Source organism: Cupressus sempervirens, chromosome 2 (genome assembly GCF_028749045.1).
Source record: "Cupressus sempervirens isolate cs-2001-9-10 chromosome 2, ASM2874904v1, whole genome shotgun sequence".
NCBI lineage: Eukaryota > Viridiplantae > Streptophyta > Pinopsida > Cupressales > Cupressaceae > Cupressus > Cupressus sempervirens.
In genome coordinates, this window is record NC_143119.1 from 63,270,458 (window position 1) to 63,283,500 (window position 13,043).

At 35.7% G+C, this 13,043-nt stretch overlaps 1 protein-coding gene across 3 annotated transcripts in view; it reads left to right on the forward strand.

Annotated features, from left to right (window-relative positions):
• Positions 1 to 13,043, forward strand: part of LOC149571065 (granule-bound starch synthase 2, chloroplastic/amyloplastic-like) — a 202,631-nt gene that overhangs the window by 97,312 nt on the left and 92,276 nt on the right. Inside the window, exons 5-8 of one of the 3 annotated variants that reach the window (XM_089812643.1) lie at positions 1,533 to 1,584; positions 1,941 to 1,996; positions 7,204 to 7,281; positions 7,375 to 7,485. In XM_089812643.1, coding sequence (XP_089668769.1) covers positions 1,533 to 1,584; positions 1,941 to 1,996; positions 7,204 to 7,281; positions 7,375 to 7,485 — 297 coding nt within the window. Of the gene's footprint in view, positions 1 to 1,532; positions 1,585 to 1,931; positions 1,997 to 7,203; positions 7,282 to 7,374; positions 7,486 to 13,043 lie in introns of all 3 variants that reach the window. The other 2 variants (XM_089812642.1, XM_089812644.1) reach the window with 2 other exon arrangements.

Here is a 13,043-nt window from a genome sequence, read left to right on the forward strand (position 1 = left end):
AACTAATTCATAGCTAATATTCAACTTCACCAATAAAAATACGAAAAGAAATAAATAACTCAATGACACAATATTTTTGGACAAATTGTCCCTGGAAACCCCCAAGGGAAAACTAGTTTTGCAGATGAAAAATATATTAAAGTTCCACAAATTAAGAGTTAAAAAAATTCCTTACCTCTTACTGGCAGAACTCCGACAATCTCTTGATTCCTCTTGCCGATATTCCCTCACTGCTATCTCCAACGCTATCACTATGCCCTTGCTATCACTGCAAATACATTTGCTATCACTATAAATATATTTGCTAACATTGCAAATGCTTCTACAAACTTGTTCTCCAAATGCCCGCTGACCCCCTTTTATATTACTCTCGTTGGAAAACCAATGACCGAGATTGACTCTCAATCAATGGCCAAGATTAAAAACAACCCAACAACCAATAACAAAATTGGTTTCTAGTTGCTTCCAAAAGAGGTCAATTAATTAACAAATAATTATCCCTACTCTAACAAATTCGTTAGAAAAACAATTATTTACTAAATAATTGCATATGGACGAACATCTGTCCAAGCTACCAAAACTAAGATACACCAAATATGCTTGCTTTAGTGCAAGATCCATTCTGTCAACACAATAAACTATGCGAGTCTATGATAGTTCTTTATAAATGAAATAAACTCTATTGGGATTCTTCCAAGTGGTTTCCACTGTTTAATTTTATACCTAACTGAAAATGGCCATATCACAGTTTTTACATCACTGTGGGTAGCATAACCTAAGATGATGTTGATCTAGTGGTTTCAGGTTATACTCACCGATTGATAGTGATATAGAAATGTCATGTAAGCAACCTGGCCCCATAGCTAACAGCTTTAAATTTATCAACTTGTGGAACTCTGTGTGGGTTCATATTCATAATCCTCTAACAATCTATGGGATTTAATTTGGTCAAACTCCTAGTGCATGCCATCTCCAATGCTAAAATAATTGAACGGTATTCGTAAGTGCTAAATTTTTTGATGTGCTACTCTGATATTATCTGTTAAAATGCTGGAGCATAGCAAAGTACATGAAAAATATTTGCAGGACTGATCTTCTTGCAAGTTGGAAGGCTTACTTGACTATTATTTTAAGCCATACACTTTCTAGAATGGAGAACCATTTTATGGATTTAGTTTTAAATTTTTAATGCTTCATCCAATGTGGCATGTGAGTTTAACACTTTTTATGTTTATACATTGAGATGGAGTCATTAAGATCTGTAGGTCATTCCAAAAATATAAATTCTTTCTGTATGATTAATAGGCCTTGCTGCAGTCAATTTTTCACCATTTACTTGTTTGTTTTAGTTGTTATATATAATGATCCTCTTATATTTGTAATCAAAAGATCACTCTCCATTATATTCTTGTTAATATATGCATGTGATATATTCTTCTGTTACCTTATACCTTCTCCATTTGTAAGATTGAATTTTACATGCTTTGACTTGTAATTTTAAATCTTTATTTATTTTGTTATTGACATGAAAGTTGATGAAGATTATTGTGGTAGGCGCAGAGTGCGCTCCATGGTCTAAAACAGGTATTAGTTTACTTGCTTAATGTTGACTAATTGTTTCTGGGAGCTATGAACTGTACGGAACTCTCTCTCTCTCTCTCTCTCTCTCTCTCTCTCTCTCTCTCTCTCTTTCTATTTCTTATAGAATAGTCAACATACCATTCATCTTGGCTTTGTTTGATCATATGAGGGACCAGATATTTGTGATGATCTTCCTTCCTACTCAATTTCTCCAATTTCTTGACATAGTATTTTGTACCTCTAGAACAGTTTATTATTGTTAAAACTCACTGACTGAGCCTCTTTATATTTTAGTAAGTATCAAGCTGCATTAATTGCTAATAAGATTTGATTAGTTCTTTTTCCTTAAGGTGGATTAGGTGATGTTGTGGGTGCACTGCCTAAAGCTTTGGCTCGCCGAGGTCATAGAGTGATGGTAAGGCTTGTATGTTCTAGGTTCTAAAATTATAAAATACAGAGCTTTTCAATTTCATTAAAAAATAACAGAAAATTTTAGCATGATAATTTATTATAATTGTGATTTCTTTTCTCATTTTGACAATTCCAGGTTGCCATATGCATATCGCTATATCAGATTTCCTTTTTAGAGTGTAATTTTATGGCATTCAATTTATACATTATGAGAGAATTTTCTATGAGTATAATAGATTACATACTAATTTTACAGTATACTATTATACCTCACTGAAAGTGAAATCCAACCACATAGGAGTGATTGTGATGATGAAATATGATGAATGATCCCAACTGGGCGAATTTTAATAAATAGACTCTCCCTCCAAGAATCTTGGAGCCCAATTCAGAAGTCAGAAATAACATTGGAATTATCCATTTACTTACTATAAATAGTAAGTACCTCAAAACAGAGCCAAAACCCACTGAACAAACTAGGTTCAGAATATATGGAAGGTTTGGAGAGATACAATCATCCTTTGGTGAGCCAAATAACTCCACAAGAAGGTCCTCTAATCACCAGTATTAAGGTACAAGGACCCAGTGATAGGGTAAATCCATTGACTCTGATGCTTGCTCAAAATGGGGACATTACAAAGTCCATTGTCGATGCTCTTTCACTTTCGAACAATTTGTCATTTTCATTGCTGTTCGTATACTGGTTGGCCCACTATGCTACCTTCTCCATGTAACTCTCCCTCACTCCCAAATTCGAATCGGCAACAATGCCTAATGTTTGCCCCATAGTGTAACTAGTTTAATACATATGAGAATAAAATAAAATGTAACATAACATAGAATGTTAGAGAACTCACAACTGCTTCTATATTAATTCATCAAATGCTTTACAATGTATGAAAACAACAGTAACATGACAATGCCAACAGCCATAATGATATCTGCCGAGTGTAGTACATAACATACATAAGGGCCAAAGGGGTGCAAACGCCAAGCATTGCGACCATCCCCAACTACCTACCACTTTGACTAACTAACAAGTACTAACAATTCGTAATTACCAACAACACGCAGTATACAAATTGTTTTGGCATTAGTTTGTTTTGTGAAATAGATAGGTTAAGGATTTCATTTTATTTTGTCAATTGTTTCACTTTTTCCTTTTAAATTGTGCCCCCCTTGCTCTCAAGTTGTTACATTGGAGATATTGTGCTAGAAGGGCTTGCTCTTGTAAGTTCTTTCTTTCGTACAAGTCAGCCTTCGAGGTTTTTTTTTAGCATAATTTGTTACATGATTTTTGTGAGATCAATTCTTGCTCTTATTATGTCCTATTTAGCCGAGTACCAGTCATGGTGGCTCTCTCTTTTAGTTGACTGGCTTGAATTTGTGCTGCATTTTGTTGAGTTCTTAAAATTGGCCTTTTTCCTTCATTTGGGGGTTGGCTTTTTGATTTTTTAAGCTACTGTAGTGCAGAAATACCTAAGGTTTCAACTTTTGTAAGTGTATTCACTATTGGGGCTGCTCTCTAAGTTGCAGAGAGAGAGCTATTATGGAAAATGTATGAAACCTCATGTCTTCATTGTTGGTTGTTGGAATTTTAGAGAATTTTAGGGCATGGTGCGAAGCCCTCATCTCTTTTTTATAAATTTTCTTTCACCTTAGTTCTTGGTGTGATTATATCAGATTCGATGTGATGTTTTTTGGTTGGTGTGAATTAATGCCAGTGAGTTTCTTATTTCCTTATGATGCTTGAATGCTACTCTACAACCCGGTAAGGCATTGGTTTAGAAGGCTTTGACCCTACACTTTCACTAAGATCATAAAAAGCAATCACCACCTTGTATAGGAATTAGTTATAGGATCCATATATGTTCTTCATGAATCAATATCATAAACAGGGAAATCCTCAAGAAAAATCTATTTGTTAACCCATTCAATAAGTCATGCTCATTGTATTTATACTTTGTCAATGCCTATGGAAACATTAAATTGAAATTGTTGCAAGGGATTGCAGTATAGTTTTGTTTGCAGATAGATATATGAATTCTTATCGGTTATAAAGTATTTTTATCACAACTAATTGAGCTTATTCTAGTGAAATTTATTAAGATAAAGCTCATATTAGGGTATAGTAGTTGTGAAGCGCATTAGTTTTTCAGTCTGTTTGATTTGAATGGCTATTAAGGCATACCTCAAGGAGTACCCTTAAAGGTTTAAGCTGAGCCCAAAATGTTTAGTGGACGTTACCTACCCTCAACAATGGGCATTTAACTCTCCACAATCTACAAAGTACAAACAATTCCTAACTCTACTACTGTAAAACACCCATCACCTAGAAGGTTGAGTAGAGTACTAGGATTTTGGAGCGGTTGTTTTGGGACCCAGTAGTTGTAATCGAAGATGTATTTCTTTCAAGACGAAGTCTCCTTGCTGGGTGGAATTTCCAACATCTCAATCAAATTATCTTTTTAAAGTATTCCTTTGTTATGAATCTCATATCTATCCTTACAAGTCTTTTCTTATTCTTATCTTTAAAAATAAATAAATCTACAAACACCTATGTGCAAGATGATTTCTTGAGAAAATAAACACAATTTGATTTATTAATAAGATGGTTATGTAATGTAGATTTTCTTTTAACTTTCAAATGCAAACATATTTCCCATGGTTATAGGGAAATTAATACCATGGCTAAAGCTGACTTACCCCTCTTGTGGCATGGTGAGGTGAACCTTTGTAATGATGTGAAGGCCATCCTTATCCTTTTGATCACACCCACGGAAAAGAGGGAGTTATTGCCACTGATTCCAATGAAGGCAGGGATACTTAGACTTATTATCAAAAGTAGTGGCCACTGTTTTTTTGATAGCTTGAATAATAATTACTGCATGTCTTCTCACACTTTTTGGGTGTTCAAGGCGATTTGTAGTTTTCTTATTACTATCTTTGGCTGTGATAAGAAAATTCATCTGGAGTGTTTCACCATCTGTGCTCTCTGCATTGTGAGTCTAATTATTGTGAAGAGCAATATGGGTGGGGAATGGAACAGAAGCGAGCCCTTGACCTGTGATGATTGGAGGAATTAGCCGAAGGTTCTTGAACTTGTTGCAGAATGGAAATATTACCGATTTTATGATGAAGCTCCATGGCCATAATCCTTCTGTTACCAGATTCTTCAAAAAGGAGAGGCGTGATGGCAATATGAATATTTCTGGGAGAAAAGTGATAGTGGATGAAGGGGTCAGTGCATAGGTTACTGGTCTCTGTCTCAAGGGCATTAAATTCTCCAGGGACTGCAAGATTTCTAATGTGGAGGTGAAGAAATTTCCTAAGGAGGAAGATGAGAAGGAGAGACTGGTCAAGTAAAACAAGAATCACTTCTTGAAGAAAATTTGGAGAAGTGTTTTGAAAGAAATTATGTGCTATATTACCCTTGATGGCAGGTTCACTCGGGTCTTCAGCTACTACTTTATTGTCCCGAATCACTTTCGCTATGGGGAAAAGGTATTGCTTCCTTTTTATTTGTAGAGTTCCTTGAGTGCTAGTATTGTTGATGCTAGGGCTAATCCTGGTAGTAATCCTGCCCTTCACGAGGGCTTGATGGTTCTTATTTATGATTATTTTGAAGTCCATACTATAGAGTCTCTTGTTGTTGAAAACATTGATTCAGATGATGATACTGAGGAAGGGGATGATGAAGACAAGGGCTCTGAAACTGAAGTTGAAGGGGGCATGGAAATCCCTATCAAGAGGACTAATTTTAGTATTAGGAAAGCCAAATCTGTTTCTCCATCTTCCTCCTCGGTTGCTAAAAATGGTAGAAAGACCCCAACTTTGGGATGTAAGAGGAAGAAGAAAATCCTTGAGGATAAGAGTGACTTCCCACACAGATGCTAATGCTGGTTTGGAGGCCTCCCCACTATAAAAGAAGATAAAATTCTCCCCTTCGAGGTTGAGTGGCAAAGACGTGAGCTCTTCCCCTGCTCCCTCCTCTCCTACCATGGTTGGCATGCCGACTTTAGGGGGCAGTAAACAACAAAAACGTGCTTTTTGATGAGGGGAATACTCATGTGGCTGAGGACTATGGTAACATTGATGATGGGGATTAGAGGGAAGGGGTTTTCTTAGTAACCTGGATTAGCATAGCAAAGAGGAGTCTCTGGGTGTCCTTCAGATCGCAAAGGATGAGGCCTTGGATGTTTACAGAATTATAAAATGGGCTTTCCATGAGGTGAAGGAGATAAAAGTCAAACAAAGGGATTTTTCCAACAAGCTGGAATTCTTGGAAGGTCTGGTGTGGGAAAAGAGAGCACTTTTGCTGATAGTATCAACTACTATCAAGGATCTCTCCAAAGCGATTGGAGATGCTAAAGCTATGGCTGCAAACTTTGTCAGGACATTCGATACAGTGGACAAGGATCACTGGTATGGAAACCAACCTGAAGAAAATAGGGGAACAAAGTTATAAGATCCTTAAGGCCTTTGTTGATCATCTGACAATTATGGTGGGCAAGCTCAAACAGATCAACCTGTAGAAAGCTATTGTCAATGTCGAGGATGTAAAGGATGCTAGACCAGAAGAGAATGCTGGCCTGGCAAGAGGACACATGTCAGCACCAGGAAGAAGGCTACCAAGGCCAACCAGGATATTGAAGAACTCAGGGTGGCTGCTGATAATATGACTAGTCTGGAGCTTGAAGCCGCTGAGCTTCTTAAAAAATTTGCTTAGTTTCTGCTGTTTGCTGGCCTTTGGCTGGTCTCTGTCTGTGGATAGGCATTTTGTCTCTGACAGCGTTTCTCTAGGTGTTACTTAGTCACTGTTATAAAGCAATTTTTTCTAATGGATGCCATTCCCAATTCTAAAACTGGATTATGGGCATCCATGGAAGTCTGTTTAAAACTTTAAACCATAAGGCCACTTGGGAATCCACATTACTTGTCCCTGAGATGAGATGAGATCAACTAAGCTAGAACATGACCCTTGAAATTATTCATTTACGTTGTTAATTTAATTGTCTTGGCCCTTGGGTTCTCGTTTTTGTTTCACTGTGTGTTTGTAGGCATTTTTATGAGTCCATTTTTATGATGAGTTGTCTCTGTATTGGGGATTTCCTCTGATGGTTTTATACCACAGATCATAAGTTCTATGAATTGATGTTTGCTTATTAGAAATCTTCTTTCTTGATATTTAGTTTTGTATCATTCTTATAGGTCATTGCTCCACGATACAGTGATTATATTGAAGCATGGGACACTAGAGTCCACAAGCATTATAATGTAGCTGGCAAGGTATGTTCTTTGAAGATATGGATTCAAATATAGCAGTAAGAATTATCATTTAATCTTTGGGTGTAATCCTGAAGGTTTACTTGCATTTTACAGGATATGGAGGTTAGTTATTTCCATGCAGATATTGATGGCATTGATCACGTATTCATCGACAATCCCATTTTTCACACCTTCAAAGATAATATATATGGGGGATCACAACAGGTGAGGTCATATCTTTTGTCCCCTTGATAGGGAAAAAGCAAAGTCTAGTGTAAATTTTTGATGGTTACGGCAGTGCACAGACCACACCGATTAGTACAGACCAAGCCAATCAGCACAAAACACATTTACCTCCAGAATTTAATTAATTTTTTTTTTGTTACGCATTTAATGTTTTGTTCAGTAAAAATAATCCAATCCACTCAAAAGGTAGGTTCAGGCTGTCCAATCTGCCAGCTTTTTAAACATTTTATGAGATTCCGGAAATTGTTTTTCTGGATTTGACCATGTGCTATTTTTAGTGTCCAATGTTTGGGTCAAACTCTATTTTATGAAACTATTATTGTGAATGGGATTTGGGTGATTTTAAAGCTGAGAATGGCAAATTGAAGGAGTGTCAGGACGATAAAGTGCAAATGTTTATGAATGATTTTGCAAAGATAGCCAAAGTCTTTAATTTTAAGGTAAAAAACAGTGGTTTGTTGTTGAAAATGAACCAAAAGATTTTGAGGTCAAAAACAGTGGTTAGGTGTTGACTCTATGTTAGGATGATAGTGTCAAAGTTTTTCGCTTTCAAAATCAGAAAAATGTAAACTTGCCATGTGAATGTTATTTGTTTATTTGTGTATGGTAGGCATACATTAACTAGAAGAGAATCGATTTGATTATGATCAAGTGCATGCTACAATCACACCCACATATGTGTGTGTATGTATATGTACATGGATAGACCTGCTTGCACATGTACACACACTTGCTACTGAATATACAGTTATGTAAAGAACATTAAACAAAGTTCATAAATATAAATGAATTAGCTGAGAAGAACAGAGTTATCTAAGAAAGATTTCATATGTTACAACAATCGTTTTCTATGTTAGTTTATTGTGCTTATACAAAACTAGAATAAGGGGGTGGTTTCTATACATGGTCTCCTTTCCCCAGCTGTAGAAGATCTATATAAGTGTGGTGAGATTACCAAGAAATTCTAATCATCGGCAACTACCAAAATTAAATTAATTAGCCAAAATGTATCGAATATGAAATATATAACTAATGTTTTTTCTTATTCTATCTATAATATGTGCACGTGTATGCTTAGATATATGTATATATACATGCATACATTGTCTTAATAACAACAATAAAAGGACATCTTGGAGTTGAAGTTTGGAAGAACAGATCTGGTAACCAAAAGATTTATTTTTAGGCAGTTTAGAGGTCATTTTATTGCAAGGATAAGTAAATTTAAAAGGTGTTGATAAAAGTTCCCTCGTACTATTATATGATAATGCTTCTACATCAACTATCACGTTGCTCAGTTGTAGGCCAAATGTAGAGAACATTTTCTTTGGGAGTTCAATGCAAACACTATGTTGCTTGCAAAAGATTTATGAGAGCTTGTCAAAGAAAAGATACAAATGCTTGATACACTTCGAGAAATACTGTTGTCGTTTTGTGCCCCCCTTCCATTGTATTTTCCCACTGGTTACACTGATCTAAGAGATCTATGTGAATAATCATGTCAATTAAGCTTCTGGTTGTGGCTTTCCCTTACCTTCACCTTAGTCAGCTACCCATATTAAAATTTGAGAAAATTGGCTAAGAGTGAGGGTATTGGAATTGTTCACTTTACAGAGGGCCCAAATGGGCATCTCCAGTTAAAATTTGGAGATAATTGGACAAAGAATGGCAAATTTATACTATTGTGGAATTTTTGAGGTCTACAAGACATTGCAGGCATTTTGGTGTCAAGGAATATCCACATCAGTGCCAAAATTCTTGAAGTTCCACAATAGGGGCATTGTTTTTGCAAGATGAAAATTTATGAAAATCTAAGGGTCTATGGGATATTGGTGGAAATCTTAGGGTGAGAGGATATATCCATATCTAATCCGGATCCACTTTTTGATTGAGTGCTGACAAAATCATAAATCTTGATTGGTGTTGAATTTCCACAAAAGGTCAAAAAATGAAAGGGAAAGCTCCCAAAAAATGTTGTTAATGCTGCAACGACTCCTGCAACTTCTAGTTCTTGATCTATGGAGCTCTAGAAAGAATTTTTAAATACATTTCTCATAGATTTTTAAGGTAAATTGACACCCATGCTCCATTTAAGAGCGCAGACTCTTTTTTGCCAAAAGGCCATCCTTGGTTCTGTGCTTTTAGGGAATTTCATGAGGGTTTTTGCATATCATCAACAAATGCATCAATGGTGAGGGATGTCTATGGTGTAAGGAATGTTTTCTCACGCCTCTAGGTCTAGATTACATGTATACATGTTTGCATATAATTGGTAAGGCTCTTGAGCTAGGGTTTCATTCCTTGCCATGCACTTGATATCTTGACATTTCTCCAATTGTAACTGGCTGCATGCGTTTGAATGAATTAAAACTACTATTTTCACCTCTTCTCTTCTGAAATGTGAATTCTTGCACCTTCATTTTTTCTGTTTCTATGTTTATATGTTGAGTTAATCTTGTTTGTAGGTGCTGATTGTGGATCATTTCTTTCAGTCATCTTTGATTATCTAAATTGTAAAGGTAGGAAGAAACACCATTTTGTTTATCTGCATCATCACCCCTTTGTTTATTTAACTACAATATTCTCTTTTTCCCTTTGCAAGCTGATAGAATAGGGCGAACCTTAGTGTTGTCCTGTTTTGGGTTGGACCAACACTTTTACATCTAGATTCTTGATGAAGCCAACCTCCATTGGAGGTTTGATCTCATATGCAAGGTTTGAGACCTTGATATCATTCAAATTATGTAGATAACTATTTGTAAACGAATTTGGAAGAGTACCTTACAAACTGAAACCATAGGAGTGCTTGACAACTCAAATGAGTGTAATGTGGGTTTGGGGGCAATGCAACTAGCGAAGTTATAGAGTAGTACCCCTCATGGGGTCCTAGTGCATACTCACCATCATGGTACAAGGTGGGGTCAAGTGGCCAATCCCTAGTCACCAAGTCCAAATTAAAACCTTCAAAATCAAATAGAATTGCATGGTACACATCATTTTCATGATTTTTAAGAGGCAAAAAAATTCTAGCAAGCCATAACAAATATTTTGAAGTGTTTAACCAATGTATGATATCGACTTGGGACGAAAATTGTTTTAAGTGATTGATGGTCTTACGATGGGATCTTGTGTTTCCTTTATGATGCAACCGAGCCACTGCATGATGCTGTAATGCCCCGCTCAGGAACCCAAAAGAAATAAACCCAATATATTACAAATTTTATTGAACTATTTTTAATTTTTTTTTTTAAAACAATATCAAAGTAACAATAATGCGGAAGCAATATATACATACACATCAAATACACATAAGAAATTACAAATATAGTTTCAATTCCTCAAGGGTTCCTTCACGTTGAGTCACATTTAAGAAAGTTTTAGTAATAAGTTTAAGTCTCAATTACATTGTCCATAATCATAAAATGAATAAACACATACATAGTCATATAAACAAATGCATAAGTACAATTAACAATATGAAAGCACATCTAATGAATAACATCTACTGCACATGTCACAGGGTATGTGAAAATAGATACAAGTACATCAATATACAATACAATATCCTGTAGGATCTCAAAACACATGCTACATAGATACATCAAATGAATAGAAGTCTTCAAGATAAGAGGAAGAATGATAATGGTACCACTGTATCAAGGAGTATCCAACATTTATCAATCTGAGGGGGACCCAAATGGTAAGAATACATTACTTCTTGATCGTGTCATCACCTAATCAGGGTCCCACTCCCACTGCGCAGGAGAGATAATGTACGATCCACACATAGATAATCAAATCATAAAATAATTTTAGGAAAAGAATCCTGATAGCCAAAACTACCTCAAGGGTAACACAAACTACTTTAGAAGAAGAGATAATCAAAATAAAAAAGACATTCCAATACTAACATCTCATACCAAATCAACATACAAATACCAAGACAAAAAATAAACAACCACCTCAAAATCAATGTTAAGTGTCATAAGTGCAATGACCAATAGATAACAATTGTCATCAATAAAAGTAAACTACCAATCACTAACTCCAACAATAAAAACACCACCAATGAATAACTGATCATTCATTAATAAAAGTTAATTGTCAACATTGAATGACATCCAATCAATGAGTAACAACTCACAATAAATACACTATCAAAAGTAATATCCAACAAGTACTCCACTAGAGGCAAATATAAAAAAAAAACCATGAAGGAGACTCAGGCTACATACTATGGAGTGTCATCACATGAGCCAACTCTAAGGTTACCCTCGCAGTCTTCCAGGACCCCGGCCTCCTAGTGACTCTATGTGGTACCAAAATACCCTCTTGTGATGACGAGGAAATTAGTCATACCTCTCAAGTTATCATCTCCATTTCATCTTTAGTCTATACAAGCACTCAAGGCATGGACAAGGAAATTTTTTCTAATTTATCTTTTTAATGTATCTCAAGGAAAAGGGCTAGGCAAGATATTTTAATTACTATGTTATCACTTGTTACACAACTTATAATGAGTTACCCTGGTAGCCACTTTGGGCCCCGACTCCCATTGCAAGCCACTCCCATAGACATGCACCTAGACTACTTTCCCAAAAATCACAAACCACAATAGTGTCCCATACCACAAGAGTAATATTGATCAAATTCAGTTTCTTAATAGGCAACCCAAAAAAATAGCATTGGTTCTAAAAACCCAAGTTCTCATAATTGTTCAATAGCATAAAGCTCATAAAACATAAATTTCAATTCAAATCATAAAGTTCATCATGACATCCAGTGAAATAATCATAAAAGAAATCTAAAAAACACCTCTAGTGCACATCCTAACTTGGCCAACTAAACAATGAAAGATCCCTGATAGATGCCCTTGCTGATCTGTTGTAGTTTTTAAATTAATAAACTATATTTTCCTATGATTTCTTTGATGGTCTTTGAGAATAGACAGAAGTTGCAGAAGGTTTTGTTTTTGTTTTGTGTTTTTTGATAGTTTTCACAATAGTAATGAATAATGAACAATAAACATGAGAGGAGACTGAAAATAAATAAGAACATAGAGCCAAATCAGAATTGCTATAAATCGTACCAGGCAAATTTCTGATTTATAAAGCCAAATAATAAATCCAATGCAGTTCCAAGGAGCTTACATCCAACAATGATGCCAAGCTGCTGCAAATGGCAGCCGTAAGACTGCAATGAATCATGTCCCAGCTGAAAGAATCAATCTGTAATGCTGAAACCATAAATCTGCAACCTGAATCCACAATAAAGAATGGTGTACTCTATCCTTGATAGCAAGACACACTGTCTGAAGAATCCAATGCCAATAACTGCTGAGGGCTATGTCCCAGCCAATCCAGAACCTGGGGTTTGCGTCCCAGATGAAGAATTGCTCTCTCAGAGCCAATTCACAAAAACAAGTTTTTCAATATGCAAAAGATAATAAGAAATTAGGTCTCCATCTCCTTATATCCCCTTCCAATTGTAAATTGAACCCTAAAGGGAAATTACACTTTTCCCTTTAAATAAAATAT